The sequence below is a fragment of the Bombus vosnesenskii genome, unplaced genomic scaffold (genome assembly GCF_011952255.1).
Source record: "Bombus vosnesenskii isolate JDL3184/JDL3185 unplaced genomic scaffold, Bvos_JDL3184-5_v1.1 scf7180000013605, whole genome shotgun sequence".
Classification (NCBI taxonomy): Eukaryota; Metazoa; Arthropoda; class Insecta; order Hymenoptera; family Apidae; genus Bombus; species Bombus vosnesenskii.
The window spans coordinates 833,256-853,681 of record NW_022883144.1 but is presented as its reverse complement, the minus strand read 5'-3'; the positions used below and the strand labels follow the sequence as shown (position 1 = coordinate 853,681).

General features: G+C 33.3%; 1 protein-coding gene across 7 annotated transcripts in view; it reads left to right on the top strand.

Annotated features, from left to right (window-relative positions):
- The window catches only part of LOC117238698, a 202,228-nt gene that overhangs the window by 177,944 nt on the left and 3,858 nt on the right, over positions 1-20,426 (top strand). For all 7 annotated transcript variants that reach the window (XM_033503821.1, XM_033503817.1, XM_033503818.1 and 4 more), the window contains 3 exons: positions 13,770-13,993; positions 16,141-17,296; positions 18,405-18,878. In XM_033503821.1, coding sequence (XP_033359712.1) covers positions 13,770-13,993; positions 16,141-17,296; positions 18,405-18,878 — 1,854 coding nt within the window. The remainder of the gene's footprint in view (positions 1-13,769; positions 13,994-16,140; positions 17,297-18,404; positions 18,879-20,426) is intronic.

Here is a 20,426-nt window from a genome sequence, read left to right as displayed (position 1 = left end):
TTTCATATCTACGTCGTTCATTCTATACGTGATATTTCTTTCCTCTTTTTAGTGTTAGAATGGCAAAAATGCAAAAGTACGTACATACGGATGATCTGTCTGGCCGGAAATACGAGCCACATTTCCGGCGAACGATTTCCATAGGAACACAAACTGTAGCGTTAGCTGAACTGTAACGCGACAACGCATCAAATAAACAATAAAAATTCCACTTTACCGTCGAAATTCTATTCTTTTTTTGGCTTCCTTTTTTTTCCTCGTTCCCGTTTTTCTTCTTTTTTTTTTTTTTTTTGCTACGCAGTTTCACGGTGTTAGCGGTACAGGTAGACAAAGAAATATATGACATACGAATAATCATGAAAGAAGTATTGGAAAATTATACTGTCTGAAGAAACGACGTTCCGTCATAAAAAAGAGAAGGAAGAGAGAAATAGAACAGTTTTAATCTACGGGTCTGCGAATGCCACTATAAAAATCGACGTATCCGAGAGATACTGGCAAATCGAATGGCTTTGTTCCAGGTGTTGCGACAAATTGAAATGTAAGACGTCGATTACGTATGAATCTAATGCATGATTTGCTAGTAACATCGGCGCGCTGTTTATTGCAGAACAATTGATCGTAGTTCCGCTTTAACATCGAACTTTTATTTTTCGAAATTTTTTATTTTTCTTCGTATTATATTTTATTTATTTAAAGAAGATATTCGAAGCTCAATTTCAAGTCCGAAGAAAATATTAGTCTAAATATAACAGTTTTATAATATAATATTATCTATAATATAATAGTAGTCCAATATAATTTTATAATATAATATTATGGTTATATTAGTTACATAGTTATATATAATATAATAGTTTCATAATATAATATTAGTCTAAATATAACAGCTAGTTTAATGATATAACAGGTTTACACATTTTGCAGAATTAAATAATTACTAACTGAAAGGGGCGTTATCATAAGGGTTCCTTTGATATGAGGTTTAACAAGAAAGATGTTATTTGATGACGGGATTTACTATCCGTGTTACCTGATATCCTTGATGAGATTAGATCGATATTCTAAAGAAGGACGATTATTATAATTTTTATGATAATGAGTAAACTGCGAATACTTATGCAAATTCGTATTTTTCTAAATAGAATTTACAAAATGGAGCTTAGATAGAAAAATGTTTTATCTATTAGGTATGTTACAAAGTACTGTACTTATACATATATTTCTACATATCACGTGCATTCTGTGCATTTTTGTATCTACAAATTTCTCATAAATGCAGAAAAATCTGCAGACTAACGGAGAGTATCACATGATTCATCCTGCATAAAACATTTATCTATCTAATTTCAACAAAATTATATAGAATATTTGTATTATCGGTTTGAGCTAATATCCTACAACCTTTCAATTGTTCACGCTGAATCTAAAACGTTTCCTTTATCCTCTCGATGAAAGAAAACGTACGTTCACAGCTAAGACGAAATTCGTTCTCCTTAATTAATTTTCTAATTACATAGTGTTAGAAAACACGGAACAATTGAGATACGAATGAGCTTGTAATTGCTGTTTTGTGAAACAGGTTATAGAACAATTTTGCACTTCGCTTCGTCAGTATCGTAATAAAAGTTTCTTCAGTTACGCAGCGGCGCAAGATTTCGCGCTTGCATTGTTTTTTATGGGCCATAATATAACCGAAGATACGGCCTCTTCGGTTTCACTCGCAATGGTACACAGGGCTAAGTAAACGTGTAAGCGAGGTTTGTAAATATAATGCGTTTCCTTGTAGTTAAAGGTACTTGCAGTTTAAGGAAAAATGTAACGAGATCTAAGCGGAAGTTCTTATCTTGTAAAGTCTTGGCTTCGCGCGCTTCCGTCGGTTCTACTGTTGTACTTTATCAGATGTTCTACTTTCCCGATAGTATAGCTTTAATCAAAAGTAACTATTTGCTTAAGTATGGAAAAGATCGCACGGTAATCGTTATATTTAACTTTGACCATATTACGCAGTAAAACAGTCCAAGAAATACGCGTATTTCAAAAGTTTAGCTTTTCAAAACGAAATGATGAGTGAAAATACAAACAATATCAAAAAGATATTTCATTTATGATTATTCGATGTTATGTTTCATTTCAATATATGATGAAAAATAATCGAAGATGGAGTAATCGAGATTATTAAATTACTACAGCATGCTGGATATAAAAATTTATCATATATATATATAATATAATAGGAATTAATAACACAACATAGAGATATTTTTAGAAATTAAAGAAACATGACTTAGTTTAATATTATTTGCAGAAATAAATGTACGCACCATTATTTGCTAAATATCATTTCGAAAATATATTGATATGTTATTGCGACAATATATAGACGGGCAAAAGTAAATAGAAAAATAACTAAATCAGTTTCCATTTAAATAAATAAAATTCAGACAGAAACGGTGTTACGTCACGTTACGATAAATGTGGATGAAAATAAACGAAGTGTACAGTTACATTAATTTGAGAATGTAATTAGCAGAGTAGATCTGAGTTAAATCGATTAGGAAATCAATGAACGTATGATTGTTAAGCTAACTTCTACAACAAACTGGCCGCACATCGAAACTGATTTAACGTGAAATCTATTCAGCCTTGGGCAATGACAGATCACGAATTCAATCGTCTCGTGCCAGCCGGTGATGCAATTAACGTCGGACGTAGACACATTTGCTCTTTGATTTCCTTCTCAATCTCAATATGTATATCGTGTACCGAGCATAGAACACAACCAAACGTATCTAAATGATCTTATTTTCTGTCAAATATGTAGCTATATAAATTACAAATGTTACTGATAATTTATATTACTAATTTGTCCATGAAGTAGTTAATAATTTATTAACAACTTCCAGACCTTTTTCCTTTTCTCAATCTATCTAAAGTAATTCTATTAGGTTGTCCCAAAAATTTCTTTCGTTTTATAAGGAAATAATAGACGCATAACATTTTTTATTTCCATTTCAAAAAAAAGTTAGATTATAAAAGTAATAGAATTTTGTCAGATCTATATCAATTACAATAATGTTAACAGAAAGAAGATTAGAAAGATTGTCTCTTTTACTTTTTTCTCTTGATTAACTAAAATAAACAATAGTGATGGAAGAAAAAGAATCGTGTTTTTAAAACAAGTATAGTTTACTGACAGAAAAATAATAATTAATGTACTTCGATGGACATACTCTTCAAATTCGACGTTGGCCTCCAAAGTGGTCCTGTTTTACACACTTTAATTGTAATATTCTAAGCTCTTTAAAAACTCAAGGCTACTTACTGATACTTCCTTGTTCCATATTTTTTACAGATTATCATAATATTAGAAGTATTGCTATATTACAATAAGTTTTATAACAAATTGCTAGATATCGTATACCGTCTAAAGAATTTTATTCGTTCCATAAAACCAGTGTTGCTAAGAGGATAAAACTTGTGGATATGACAGAAAAATTTCTCAGTCGTGAACAGACCTTGCTTCGAAACTACGAATATAGGAAGGCAAAAGAAGAAGATGGAGAAGAATAAGTTACGAGACGCATGTAGATTCAGAAACTTCGACATACCGCGCGAGAAAATGCAACGTGAAGGAATCTGAAATCATAAAAAGAAGAGAAAATATTCAAGATTTTAGACGTTAAACAATTTTATAAATAATATCTGCTACATAAACAATTTTGTAAAGCAGACATTAGTAAATAAAAATATTCTTTATCGTGTTCCTTTGGTATATGTAAATGATTGAAGATTAAAATTTATGTAAATATGTGTATATATATGTATGTAACATTTCGATATTAATAACAACTAATTATATTTCTTAAAACCTTGAATTAGGAATTAAATACAGTTAATTACAGTAGATATAGTATTTTCACAGCAAACAAAACACACGAGAATATTTCAAACAGCATGAAGAAAATGAAAGCAATGCTTCCATAGTCTTTACATACCGAGGAAGAAATTAGAATTTCAAAAGAGATACATCCGATTTATGGAAAACCCGGACTAACAAAAGTCTGCTTTAATGTTGGTGGAACTAGATACCACGAGGAAGCCAATTATTTAATGCAACCAAATACTCAATATATTTATTCAATGAAAATTGAAATCGTCGCAAATTATGATCGAATGGATATATACTAACATTATTGTTATTAATATTAGAAGACAATGTATATACTAAAAATATACTACTACTGGAAAGGATCTGCTTCCTATTCAACAACAAAATTTTTCTCCCAATTCCTCTTTCTGTGAAGTAAGCCCATGACTTTGACAAGAAAAGAACAAATGCAGATAACCAGACTCAGGATAACTTACTCCAACGCATTCGCATCTTATCAGAAAACAGTATCCTGGATTCTGTAAATATTGCAGAATCAGCAACGCCGTCGAATACCTACTTTGTTATTATACCAAATTCAAAGATACAAAGAAAAATATCCTACGATGTACAATCGCTTCTAACTAATAGAATACGACGTAAAAATTTACGACGAAATTTACGAAGTAGAATTAAAAAATTTCCTAAAGGAGACGCCACATCTTTTACACCATCTATAGAAGTATAGAAATATAAAATTGCACTAATTGGCTAACTAATTACTTACTAATTAGCAGCACTAATTACTTTGGTAACTGTACGAAATTAAGCATGTAAATACTATTCAAAAATGTATATATGTAAATGTATATAGAATACATGTAGTTGTAGTTACTACACGGTTACCAGGGCCTAGTGTATCTTGAGGTTGTACAAGAGTGTAAATGAGAAAGCTATGTAAGTCAAGGTTATTCTGTAGCCAACAGGCAAAAATTAACAATCTACATACATATACCTTACCAGGAGATGTGACGAAAACCAATAAATAAATAATAATAAGTTCAATAATTAAATAATGATAGCCTGTAATTAGAAATCGAGTAATAATAATAGACAAACACTCACAAAAATAATATAATAATTATTATTTAATAATTAGATAAATTTTCCTCACGTAAAAATGTCTCTGTCAATAAAAACGTATCTATTTGAAATATCTTAAATTCTATTACATAAATTTGTAGGAAACGACGCGTTGTATTGTAGTTCGTCTTCACTATCTCAGTCCGTTAGAAATATAGGCTCGTATTTCTTCACACTGCGAAACGCAGTGCAACGAGTACATTTGGATGCTGAATACCAGCGAGTATCTCACCTACGTGAAATAGGATCTACAGCCTAATTTCCAGAAACACGATGTGTTTCTCACACCTACCAACAATTTAAGCGAAAAGAGGTCTGGTTAGAGGGATATATGGAAGAAAGGAAAAAGATACGATTCGTGAACCATGAATCTTTGCTCGCGATACTCCCAATGTGGCGATAAACTCCACGCATTCAACATCATCATCATTCCATCGAGGTTTCTCGCTTTTGTCGCTGTACAGAGAAAGTGGAAGAAAGCAAAGAAAATTTAAAAAGAGATTATGGAGATATCGATGGAGTAGAAAATCTGAATTTAAATAGAAATAATGAAACATTATTGTCGGCGGAGTAGAATTTTGAGAATTGTTTAAAGACTGAATTTAATATCGGAAAAGAAGACAAATTTGATGTTTATATTTTGTTATGAAAATGTTCATTGAAAATCGAATACATTGTAAAATAGAAAACGTGTCATTCGTGTTTATTAATTAGAAATCTCGTATTAGAATTAAGAAATCATTATTAGAAGCAAATACATTATTTGTTAGAACTTCTATGATTTTAAATGGTACATTGTTCATTATATATGAAATATCATTTTCTTAAATGCGACACTATACTTTCTGCTCTACGATCAACTACTCAAAGGTGTGGTATTTTTTCAAACGGTATACTGCAAATTCTACAACAATAACGATATGTGACAATAACTGCAATTAATTGGTACAATATATGTGTAAATAAACGATACTCTACTTATGGTTGTGTGAAATCTATTTGCGTTTTTAATATTTTGAGAGATAATGCGTATGGTCGTGGGCAATGGAAGTGACGTTCGTTGATTAAAATCGGTTTATCTATAACATTCGCTGCGTCAAGTCTTTAATTTTTGTTATGAAGAATAATCTATAATTACTAAAAATATTTATAAAAACACTTATTTTCAATAATCAAGATAATTCGGATAATTCAATGAGAAAAAATTGTTTCTTCTTGAATTAACAATTTTTTCCATATTTCATATTGAATTGAATTGAATGGAATATTTCATATGAAAGAACACTATACTATACTAAATATGATACAATGTTAAAGGTACAGAAAGAATGCTATCAACATGTTACTCATTGTCAGAAGCAAATATTTCTTCGCAAAATAAGATTGCAGTAAAGAATGAAATTAATTTAAACTGGCAGTACTTGCATCGCAGAATTTAGTAGGAAAGGGCAATATTTTAAAAAATAACTTTGGAATTTGAAAGTCTCCAAGTTCGTTAAAAATCTGATTCAAAGAACACAAAATATGAGATTATGTGATAGATATCTATTATAGTATAATAAGTTCATTAATATTAATTTATGACGATTATTATTCAAGTATTAATATTCCAGGTGCATACTGGGAAGGCATTTTGTTCGCTCTAGTCATGTATAAACTCGATACAAAATGTTGGCTAACTATATCGAGTGAATAGCAATGAGCTTGCTACGTGCGCGGAAAATATCGGCTTTTGTCTAATTATCAATATTACGCTCTATGTAATTATAATATGAATCTCTGTAAATTACGGTTATTTAATTAAAGATATTCTTTGCGAAAGATCAAAGACATTATACACGTTATAGCCAGATTCGAACGATTTCTTCAGAAAATAATAAGGTAACGTTACACAACAAAAATTGAAAATTCTTACCCGAATAAAACGTCGCTCGGTAATAACATAGCTGAGAAAAGAATAACAAACTTTACTTGTCCTAAAATGTCTTCAAATTCCAATTTGTGCGCGTACATGCAATAGAATGATTTGAAAGGAAGCAAAAAAAGCGCAAAAGGCCTTCAGAGAAACGCTTAACAAGTGAAACTTTCGGTAAAAATTTTGAAAACACATCGCACTTGTCACGTAAACCTGGTTGATGAAATAAAATAGCTGAGTCGTAACACAACTATTGTCTTTATTTCACAGCACAGGTTTACACTCGGAGAGATGTTCACTGTTCGATGGTTTTGTCTATTTCTCCTCTAGATGTTCTCGTCTCATTACGGAGGAAAGCTCGATGTGTGTGTGCCCTTTTTAATTAACAACGCGGATTCGCTGTTCGCATCTTCCGTTAGGAAAAGTGAGGGTAACGACCCACGATGCCAATTGGTTATAGGTCATGTTAATAAATGAAGAAAAAAAGAATAAATGTCAGTAGAAAAAAATGGCAATGATCGTGATACCAGCCAAGAAAAGTAAATCAAGTTTGCTGGATGTTCGTGAAACGCGTTACTTCGCTTAATGTGATCGAACGTTTCTTCCTCAGGGTCATGATTTATGAGTGAAAAGAAAAAAGAGAAGGATTTATGATGTCGCTACTGCAACAGTGGAAACTATTCGCTTTAAGGGAAGCAGCTTTACTTTCGTTCCATAAAGTTGATCGAAAATAAATAGACGGATTTGTAGAAAAGAAACATTTATTGGTAACGGTGAAAGTGAAATGCGAACGTTATCGATCAGAAATTTCGTATTATTCGATGAAACGGAACCTTGGATTTTTTTTACGGTAGAGATATAAATGACTACCTGAACTTTTATACGTTATACATATGTATTTTAAAAAAGAGTTTAAAAAATTCAATATCCTTCAGAGAATCGCACATTGCAAATTTTTTATATTAATATTTATTTTCGATACGTCAATGTGTATAAATATTCAACGATAAATAATTTTATACAATTAAGGCATATGCGTAACTTTTATCTCTTTCTAAGTCCACTATCGATTTACTTGCCGAATACACATCTTCATAGATGTCTTCGTATGAATATCGTGTCCACTTATTCAATCGTTGATTACCACAATGACGATTTTTTAAACGCAAAGAGAATTTCGATTTTTAGGACTTTTTATTCAATCAAAAAATAGCATTTGAATTATCACCTTTGATTGTATTAAGGATATAATTGATATTTCTTGTTACCAGACTTTTCTCCCAAGAGATATTAATTGATTATAGAATGAGTACTTATAGTTTTCAAATATTATGGTTCATATTTATATTTAACTGTACTTAATGTATTTCAACTTAAAAATCGACCAGACAGTTTAAAATTGAAAAATATATTTATCTTTAAATTTTCCCTACATCGTAAAAGTCCATCAAAAGATCTAGTGCCATTATTATCATCCATAAAATGAATCTATAAATCATTCATATAGGGGTGCATCAGTTAAACTTTTATGGATGCGAATATAGCGTACCGCAGTGGATTTACGTACATATTATCTCTAAATTCATCCCCCCTGCAAAACTCATTTTACTTAAGTAGCTGTGGCAAAGCTCAAAATAAGCCACGTCAAACTCAAACTAATCTTAGAGCACAAAAGATACAAGATATGATTTCACGCTAAAATAGCGAACTAAAATTATAGCCTTTGTGGATATAAACTTAATTTTATCGAAACTAATAATAACGGCGACGCTCGTGGAAAAACGAGGTCGAATCTAGTTTTGTTAGTTCTTATTGATCAATATTGATACTATAAGGTAAAAATTAAATATATCTCTCGAAAGTTATCACAATTTTCATTATACGTTTATATAGATTTATAAATCACTATTACAGTATTAACTCATTATAATTGCATATACCGTGAATCAGTTCTCCTTTGCGATATTCATGAACGACTTATTATAATTCGTAATTTAATAAACGTTCATTTTATTTCCATTTAAAGATATCTATTCGCGGTTTGTAGTATGTTTCGAGCCTTTAAATTGCATGCTGTACAAAATTTCAGCGAAATACAAAGATGTCACATTAAAATGTGGGAAAGCGGTTTCCGCGCGAATAATTTGCGTTTCAGATTTCCAGGTAATTTCGAGATTTCGAGAATTTCGTGTTTCTCCGTGTATTCGCTAGACCACAAAACGCAAACCTGAATATAATTCGTAGCAATGTTTATGACACCTACGTAAGATAGATATTTTCGAGGACAAACTTTTAATTGCAGACACTTAATAAACTACATGAATTCGATATTAAATATGTTCTACAAGAAAATGAACAAAAATTCTAGATTTTCTGTATTGCTAATTTTTAAACAACCACATATATTGTGCTACAAAGTCAAATGAAAATGTTTATCGAATGTGGTTGAGAGTGTTTTATGGGACTGCTCTTGCCAATAGTATCTTTTGAATTATAAAACGCGACAAAGTAAAAATATCTAAAATGCATTCTGATGCGACATTTTGAACTGACGAAAACTATCATAGTCGCATGGAACTATAATAATAACAATTTGAAAGTTGACATATGTTTTACTTTGTAATTCAATTTTACAACAAAGTTTCTTTCGTTATGAAAAAATATGAGTACAGTGATTCTACATAGCAATCCCTTTTACGGCAACCCTCTGCATAGCAATTCCTTTTTACATAATATACATTTATATTTTATTGCTGCTACAACGCATACGTATTATGTTAATTTACAAAAACCACTCCAGCACACGAAATCATACACTTTAACTTTATAATGCATATTTCTTATCCTGTTCCTAAGTCTCCTTGCGTGTACGCTAGGATTTCCCTTAGCTTTCCTAAAATTCACACTTTCTTTACGTATGCCGTTTCTTATTTTGTAATATTAAAAAAGACACGAGCAACTTCAAAGGAAAGCAGGATAGCCTGATATCGTATTCAGACACGCAAGAATATTAAATTGTCCCATCCTATTAAAGGAACATTTTACTGTATTAATTCCTTAACAAGGAACTACCACTATTGTTATTTATTTAAAATTATTTAAAAATTATTTATTTTCCTATGTTAATCCCTTAACATATAACTATCAAACGATATAGAATAATACAATGGAATATCATGTTCAAACTCTTCACTCAGTTCTGTTGCTTTATAACATTCGGACTTCTTCAAACGATGCTCTAAACAACAATCAAATCTTTAAACATTCGCGATACGTAGTATATATCAAAGTGGAAACTTCGTCGAAGTGCAGCTGGCAAATATATAAAATAGAGTATTATTATACCAATATAATATCCATTGGCTTCGCAATTTTTGTTCGATCCCCTTAAAACTCCTTCAAACATCTTAAAACGATTATTTAGACAAGAATCGACTATTGTCATCACTCGAGAAACGTAATACACTTCGCCAAAATTCGAGCAGAGAAGAATATAAAACGTTGCAGAAGATATTATCTCCAAAATTTGTATTTAATTTCTTCCAATTTTTGATTCGGATTCCTTCAAACTTCCTCAAACAATTCTGTAGAGAATAATCAAGCATTGCCACTCAAGTCACATAATCCGCTTTGCCAAAATGTAACTACGTAGTAAACAACAAGTTAGCATGAAAAGTATAACACGAAATATGAAATAATCGAAATTTTCGAAACGTTTGTTTTATTAATTTTTTATTCAATTTTCTTAAAATTCTTTGAAACTTCTATCAAGTTCCTTGGGTAACAATTGAACGATTTCATTCAAAACGTGTGACATACTTCGCGAATGCACAACGAGAACGTCACGGATCGTCCCAGATTCAACAAACAAGCTGACAGTGGGGACGTCTGGCACCATAAGGCTAACACCGAGGACGATTTCCTCCGACGTTCGAGTACATCCGCTGCAAACCTGCTGCGCCCGTTTGTCACGAGTGCAGATTCGCCTGTCTGAGCGCAATGTGGAAACCATGAAATGTCACGAAAAGAGCTTCAACGAGAAGATTTGAGACCTTAAGGGAAGAGGAAAGAAAACGCGATCGTCAAAATAATATTCGAAGAATGTCTATTATCTGAAGGCGATTCCGCGCCATCTGGAACAGATCCGAAGAAAAAAAGGAAAGAAAAGGGAAAGAAAGGATATCAAAAGAAGTCGGTTCAAAATTCCTTTTAAGATTTGTTCTCGACGTTGCTCGTTGAGGCGGCTAAAAATTATGAGAGGAAATCTTTACGCTGAAATAACCCGTGCGCACTGTGTCCTTTGACATTTGAACGATAATGAAAGAAATATTGGATGAATAATATTCAATGAAGATATTTGAAAAAGAATATATTTATATTTTAATAGAGATATTTAAAGAGAAGTATATTAAGAGACGTTTTCCTTCTCTAAATTGAAGAATATCGAAGCATACCAAGGTTTAGGAATAACATATTATTCGAAATGTCTCGACTCTTTGTATCCAAGCAACTTCGTTACGATAGAATTGATAATGTAGAAATTGTTCTTTGTATTATTATCGTCATATATTTGCTATCTTTTTCTTTCCCAGACAAAATCCCGATTACAAAGAGTTTTACCACAAAAGAACGTTTAAGTTATTGATGAATCGTACCATAAAAATTTGTCAAGTATAAAAATTCAGATAATATCAAAATACGGCGTTTATTTTTCTACACGTGGAATAATATAATATTTCGATATAGAATAAATGAAATTTCCAAAGAAAATTCAGAATGAAGGAGAATGAAGAAAATAGGCTGATATATCTGAATGAATTACGTCACGGACTTGTTCTTCTGATATTTATTTATGTTTAATGAGCATGTACTATGCATGAATGCACCATTGTATACGTATAGCGGTGACAAGCATCCGTTAATATTCACTGAGAACCCCTCGTCTCAATATCCTGTGTGAGAACAGAAACCGCAAGGTCGTCCTCAAGGAATCGATAAGAGGGATGCTAATTTCAGTCACTTTGCGTATGCGATCATACCAGCTAATATGCGTGAAGATATTCTATCATCTGGCCCTGAAAATAAAATGGATGGTTCCCTTACTCCTCTTCCAGTAAATAGATAATCAACGAACGTTTAACCATTCGTATAATTCACACTATTCCAAGTTATATAAAAGAGAAAGGTAGTTTATATCGAATTTCTTAGAAATTCAATGTAAAAAGTAACGGCAAATATAATTTAAAAAACGGAAGGAAAATTAAACAACTCTCTCAATAATATTTCCAATAAGCTATGTTCATGACAAAAATTAATAATTCTTTACGCATGAGATATAACATTATGTTTACTTTCATTTTAAAATATGCCAAAGTTTTAAATTCCACATTGTTTTCCTTTCTCTTTCTTCTTTTTTCTTTTTTGTTGAAACCGTTAATTTTGAAAATGAAATACGAGAGAAGAACACGAAGATTCAAAGAAAATTTTGTACAAATATTTAAGAAACGAACGATCAAAAACTTAGGAATTGAAATGTTATATCTCACTCTATTTCTTCTTTGAAAATGGATTACCAAAAAAAAAAAAAATAGCGGAATTGCAAAGATAATTTTGTACAAAAATTTTTTATCGCAGAACGTTTCAAGTTTTAAATTTGCGTAGGAGGAAAAGATCTTTAATTAGCATGTTGTATCATTTAACAAAGACAAAGGGACAGTAATTGATTCAAGGATATCATTTCCCAGAAATCAAGATAAATTCATTCTTTTACTGCCCACGATCCTACGATAAAACGCGCTACATCTGTGTAATGAAAATCCTAGTGCAGCCATAATGCTCACCGGCACGCAATTCGCAAGTAAACCGTCCGCAGACAGAGGAAAACAATCTTTTACAACCCATCATTACGATCGTCTGTAATTGGCACATTTATGTGACTTTTAATTGCCGCTACCATTTGCTTCAATGAAGGCGGCGACATCAAACCTTTGATGTTTTTTCATTACCATATCGTGGCCAGTATGTATACCGTATATTTACGTGATCGTCTATACACATGTTACCCACCCGTGATTTCGTTGATCGTATTTTAACGAAGTCTATTGTACATCGACTATACAAAAAAGAATCGTTTGGCACAGGAAATTGTAAGCGCTTTGTACCTCTGGTCCATCTACCGAAATCTTGAACAAACGATAATAATAAATAAATGCAAAATACATAGTAATGTACATCTACAGTGGCGGGCAAAAGGAAGTTTATAATTATCCCTCCCTAATAATATCTTTTGGATTGTAAAACGTGACAAAGCGATTTTCCAATCGATATATGAAGAAGAATAAAAATAATATGAATTGTGGATTGAAATATATAAAACACATTTTGATGCAACATCTTGAAGCAACAAGAATTACTACAGTCACAGAAAATTGTGATAATCATAAAATAAGAAGCATATAAAGATACTATAATCCTATAACATGGATTTATATTTAATAAGAACAATGAATAAATATAATATACATATACCACAGAATAAATGACTATTATCAATATGGCAAAAAACTTTTAGTACAATTCTGACTAAAATTATACCGATTTTGAACTTTCTTTTATCCGCCAGAATATATTTATTTAATTTTCGCATAACCCATCGTATATCTATCACAGTATCGCTAAAATGACTAACGTTAATTGTTAATCACGATGTTATTAATTAGAATGTTCAAATTCACTGTTCGCTTCTGGTTATTTACTAATCGCTTACCTTATTTATAATACTAAACGTTTGAATGAAACGATTCACAGATTCATACGAAATTATTTTGTCTTTGTTTATAGGAGTGTCAACCAGAATTTTTACACGATCTAGTGCTGAAGATGAAAGCCTATATATTTACGCCTGGTGATTCGATATGTCGAAAGGGAGAGGTAGCTAGAGAAATGTTCATAATAGCCGACGGAATTCTAGAAGTGATTAGCGAAACGGGCAGAGTTTTAACAACCATGAAAGCCGGAGATTTCTTTGGAGAAATTGGAATTCTTAATCTAGACGGATTAAACAAGTAAGTGATTAAAAGTAAATGCTGTCCTATTTCTAATTTTTGTTCTGAGTTCCGTGTATTCTAACTCCGAACTACTTCGCAAAATATTATTCTTCATACGTATAACGTTAAGCCTACTTTCGTCCAATTAGCATAAAGTTATGCAAATTATAATACAATAAATGTATGTATCAATAACATATTGTGGTATTAAACATTATTTAATTAGATCGCCAACAACGTTATGTAACATTATTATTTTAATCAACTTGAAAATTGAAGGAAATTAATTTCATCGATACCGTATCGTCATTGTCGGCACGCTAATTTCATTTAATTCAATAATTTAATCGGATAAAGTGCCAAACGGAATTTAAAGCACCCGTGCACTTTATAACAGTATACGTGAATATCTCTTGACAAATGAGAAAAGTTTTAAGAAAGTTTTATACTTTCAGCCTGCTATTTTATCTTCTAATGAATAATCGTGTTGCGAGTCCCATAAATGTATCGCATGTGAGTCGTAAGTTAAGTTGCGCAATCCTTTATTTGATACATGAATCTAAACTGGGAAAAATTTATACGAGAAGCATGTGAAGCTGATGGGAATGCGGCAATAGTCGAAAACTGCAATCGATAAAAACCTCCTTTCAGCTTTGCACGCGTTTTATTTTCCTTCCAATCCTGACACATATATAACTTGTCCTACTTTCTTGTTACATCGTTCAGTATCTCTGAAACATAGTTGTCTGAAATTTCGTTTCGCGCTTCGGTATTTTCCACAAAACTGAATAATTTAATTCCGACGATTGTTAAAAATGCACCTATCGCACGATTGAATCTTCTTATGACAAATTAAAGTTTAATAGTTAAAGGAACCATCGATACAAATATTTTTCGTTAAAAATACTAGCGGTGTTTCGTAAATAAATCCACTATAAGTGTCTGTTTTAGAGGAAACGAATTCTAAAATTATTTTGAAGGTGACACTTTGCAATCTACGAAAAGTCGCTCCGTCGTCGAATATTATCAATTTACAACTAATTCTCTTTATTCGCAGCAGATGTATGAGCAAGAGATTGAACTTTCCTAAACTTTGTCCCGAAGTCTTCGAGTTAACTTAACTCAATTACAAAACTGATAATGTAATGAATTTAAACTGGAACAGAGTCACTGCAGCTACTTCGAAATAATTGATGCGTACACGAAACTCGTTATAATATTCATTGTTACTTTCAAGAAAAAGTTCACTTTCAGAGTTAATTTTTTCATAATTATTGCCAGAAAACCAACGATATATATGTCGGAGTCAGGTTGGAATTTTGGGGCGTTCTATGAACCTTTACTTACTTCACCGTCGCGAATGTAGCTAATGTTTATCGGTACAAATGTGGACATTACAAGAGGTTATGAATAATAGCGGCAATAGGGTGGTCGAGATGACAACGAATTCAGGTTCGATAACGAATCCACGGTCCACGGGATGACAAATATCAACGTAATAACGATTCGGGTAATTTTCTCGATAACTCAATCAGCAATTCGTCCAATGACTAACTAACTAACTAACTAACTCGTAATCCAAATGATACTACCTTATATATTCCTGCCCCACTTCTCGGATCAATCTTTGCTTTTAAGAAGAGTCATATAATCATTCCATACCTCTGTCCGGTAAACGTTCCTCCCGTGACCGTGGCTACGTCTAGTGACCCGCTATGTCACTTCGAGCCCGAACCCATCGTCATAAAGCCAGATTGGAACATTAGAACTATTTCTTATTTTTATTACTTAAGTGTAGCTATAGTAAAAGTCTGAACTAGGGTGTTGGGGTATTGGGACATATATATGTCGGAGATAAAAGAACATCGGGATTTCCCGTCCGGAATGTTGGGAAAAACATTTGTGCCGGTAAACATTAACTACTTCCGCGACGGTAAAGTAAGTAAAGGTTCATCGAACGCCCCAAAATTCCAACCTGACTCCGACATATATTTTCTCGATAAAGTTCTTTTGCGATGTACTTATACTTATTTTCCTCCCTTATCCTTCAAATGGAAGTTCTACGTCGGTTTAAGATATAACACACTTTATATTTCAAACCATAAAAGCTTCGAATTTAAAATATCAAGTTTCTATCTATCCAACGAATAAACTCTCAATTACAGACGCACAGCCGACGTTCGTTCGGTAGGTTACTCAGAGCTATTCAGCCTCTCCCGCGAGGACGTATTAGCGGCGATGAAAGACTATCCAGACGCTCAAGAAATCCTGCAGAATCTCGGTAGGAAACGTTTGATGGAGGCGCAGAAGGTCGTCAAAGCATCTAAGCAACCAACGTCACCTGGTCACGACTCCTCGGACAACAGCACGAGCAAAAGAATCGTTAGCAAGCTGAAGTGCGACGTAAAGGGTCTAAAGTATGCGCTAAAGAGCAAACGAAATACAAAACCCGAGGAAAGCTTGGAGCTGCAGCCATTGACGCCAAAGGTGTCAACGCTGAAAAGGCAGCAGAAGATCGACGATACTCTAGACGCGTCCGCGTCGAGCATCCAAGAACCACCTGTGTCGCCTTTGGGCGCCGGTTTACCTCTGCTTGCCAGATTAAGGTTATTAAAAGAAAAAGAAGAACGCGAAGAACGTCGAAATCTAATGGAAACGCACGTGCACGCGCCTGAACAACAACAACCACCGTTGGACGCGCAGAACCCTATGAACCCGAATTTGCCGTTTCTTCAGAGAATACTACTCTTGAAGGCAAAGAACGAGCAAGAGGCCAAAGAGGCTGACAAAGAGGCACCCACTAAAGAGCCCTTGCTTCCAAAAAACGCTATACCCGAGGAATCGCAAGAACAATCGCCCAAGCTGCCTCGTAAACCGGTACAGAAGCAGCCATCGGTCCAAAGTACCATAGAACCGATCGTCAAATCGCCGACTACTTCGAACGAAGAGAATGCGAATGGTTCGAACGCGAAGAAACCATGGGCCATGCTGAAGGACGCCTCGTTAACGAACAAAGAAAATTCGCCACAGAGGAGTCCGCCGACTAAGAGGCTAAGACAGACTTTAATGCACCTAAGACAGCAGACTAAGATGTACGCGTCCGTAGACGATCTTTCACCGGAGTACTGCGGTCTACCGTTTGTCAAGAAGCTGAAGATACTTAACGAGAGACAGAAGTTGGCGGAACTCGAGAAAGCAGTTAGGAGCTCCAGTTTAGACTGCGGAGAAAACGCCGAGCTTGAGTTCGATGGAAACTTGACGAGAAGCCACTCGGAGGCTTGCGCGATCGAGTATACCAGGAAATTAGCGAAATTGAATCAGGTACGTAGATTGAAGTTTTTGAGAGAGTTTTGGCAAATATTTTGTACGTTGATAAATGGAAAGTAACGTCGAGATATCAAAGTAATTGATTTATAGTTGTATGTGTAGAGACGAGTGACGTGTATGAGGACATACACGGTAAAATGAAAGAAATCTTTATCGTTCGAGCATATACCAAGATGCAACATCGGTCAACATTAAGTTACGGATCCAATTGCTAGAAATTTAGATCCCGCTGTATTATACTCGGACGATATTTAACTGCTTAATAGCTTATATCAGTTGTCAGGTATCGGAAACTTCGACAATATATTAAACCGTGCGCGTAGAAGTTCTGTCATTTAGTTTCTGTATTATACGCAAGTGATTTACTCTCTTCGTCCTATTCAAATGGAACTACTTAACTCTGCGGAGGTCGCGGTGTATCTAAGAGATACAATAACTGAAATTCTATGCTACAGTGCAGCTTATTTTTGCGAAAAGACTGTACAGATATGTGAAAAGTCTTTAATCGGACTAAAATTAATACAGAATATAATATATAGATATTTAGTATAGATATAGATATATATTTAGATATAGATTTACAGTATATATAAACTACATAATTACTAATTTAAAGATAAAGAATAAATTTGAAAATATTTAGAATTAGATTTTACATGTATATCTGTTAGATCAACCACGACTTGCGAAGAGTTAATAATGGCACAAATCGAATCAAAATTCTTCAAACTAGAATCCTTTTAATTTAACTTTCATGAAAAATGTCTTTTGTTTGTGCCGATCTACTGTCAATTTCAGTTTACATCTTTATAATTCCGTTAAGATAGAGTAGAATTATCTATCTCGGACGCATCGCGATCGATCAGAAGAACATACGTACTTTTCTATCGTTACGAAGAACCTCGATCGACGGATTAAAAGAAGGAACGTGTACCTAATAATAAATCAACTGATCTCGTCAGTAATTTTCACATTAAATCGATATCTTAATATTTAATATTTTACATTATCGACGAAATCACTATTATCAATCATGAATAATATCAACGTCTGATTTTAATCAGTGCCAATTCAAGTTCTTTCAATGCATCACATTTTCCAGAATCGAATGTCATCGATGTCACCCACGGATCAACTTTCACCGGAGAACGAGACGTTGGAAAGGCGGAACTTGAAGAGCATACTAAAGAAGTTGTCGGCCGGCAGCAGAACCGGAAGCTCCGAGACCTCGGCAACGAGCACGCCGGATCGCGAAGCGGCTACCGCCGAATTAAGGAAATTAATGAGAGCACCGACGATAGAAGGTTACGCGGCACGGCATTCGAAACTCTCGAAAAGCGTGACATTTAACAAATACACGCTGCAGAGCCCACCGTCCGAGCAGACCCCGGCAAATTATCCGCTTGGGTCGCAGTTGTCCGACTCCCAAGAGCAGGCCTCACTGCCACCGCCCAATAAACTCAATTTCCGTCCTTTGGGCAGCGGAGGTATCCTGCAAATGGTATCTCGGCCACGAGAAGAGGAATACCTGGGGGAGATAGTCACTGGCATCAAAGAAGTTGTTAAGGCTCGTCTGGTAAGTCGCTATTTTTTTATACTTTTTCTCTCGTCGCGTAGAACAGCTCGTTGAAGGTAGTTTTTTAGTGGATTAAACTTCGACACGTATGGCGAACTATTTATGCAGAGTTAAATATTCAAATTTTGTCGAATTCTTCTCTAGAAATAGGGAATGATGAAACAAAATATTTTCGAATGGTATTATTTGTCAAATGAAATGAAAGCAACTGTGATATTTTATTCGGCGGATTTTCAAACATATTGAGATTTAATCGGCGAGAAAAATTAAAATTGAGGGGGAAAATTGAACGTATTTGAGAAAAATTAGAAAAATATTCTATCAATCCTTACGTTATCTGATACGATTGACTATAATTAAATCGAACGTAATTAATTCGAAAAGTAGATAATTCTAACGGTAATTAATCAGAAATAATAATATGCTTTTGTAGCATCTTTCATAAAGTAGAAAATACATATAAGAGATAGAAAGAAAAGCTGTGAATGGACATGCACAGTAACTCTTTACTGCGTCTTTTCTTTATTTACTATCTAGATTTACATAGTATTTAGATAGTTTCTTCGATATTTATAATAATCGCTTACTAGATATTTCAGAAAAACTGAATGTTTTCTTCATTCGTAAGAATTAAACGAATGAAAGTTTGACGCTTTTAAGTTTTCGTAGAATCAAGAATGTGTCCTTTCATCTGAAAAATCAATAGGTAAACTTGCGAAAGCCATTTATAAAATGTTCAAGAACTTAATAAGGATATCAAGAAACACGTTTGGAAGAATTACATTTCCTAGAGGAGGTTCTACAAGATTCCTTGGTTTCCTGTAATTTCCCTTGAAGATATTGGCTTCGAAGTTGTCGACTTCGGAGCTGTTCAACGTAAAGTTCTCGCGCACTGAGCCAGTTTGCAAGAAGTTTGCATCGCAACGGCTTATAACCTCGTTCTATTTGCATGCTACTCCCTGTTTACAAATCACTAATATATTACTTGTTAGCGTACTCCGCTTAACCAACGACATCTATGTGCTGTTAATTTCCCCGTTCGCAGATATTAATATGTTTCGTGATATTTACATCAATGCTATAAATGATGTGAAACTATCAATTTTACACAAAAGCAAGTGAAATTCTTTATTGAAAAATGTTGTACATGAAATATACTAATGTTAGAAATAAAGAGAAAAGTATTATAAGTATAAAATAAATTCTACTTTGATAGCATATCAAAAATTTCTGGGGTAGAAAAATTGTAATATGAATGGATTAAATTATTCATGAATTAAACAAATAATTGCAATAGTATTTTAAACAATCTATAGAAACAGGGGAGTCAAAGTATAGATACATAGTAAACTATTGGACTTTGTGATATACAGTCTGGCCTGTCGACCTATCATTACGATATTAAAAATATTTTTGGATTTTTCGAAAAGTTATTTCAAAGAAAATAGCATCAATACCGAACAAGTGATACTTCAAAACATCTTATTCTTTAAAAAAAAAATAAAGATTGCGTTACTTATTTAAAGTAATTTCATCTACTACTTAGAG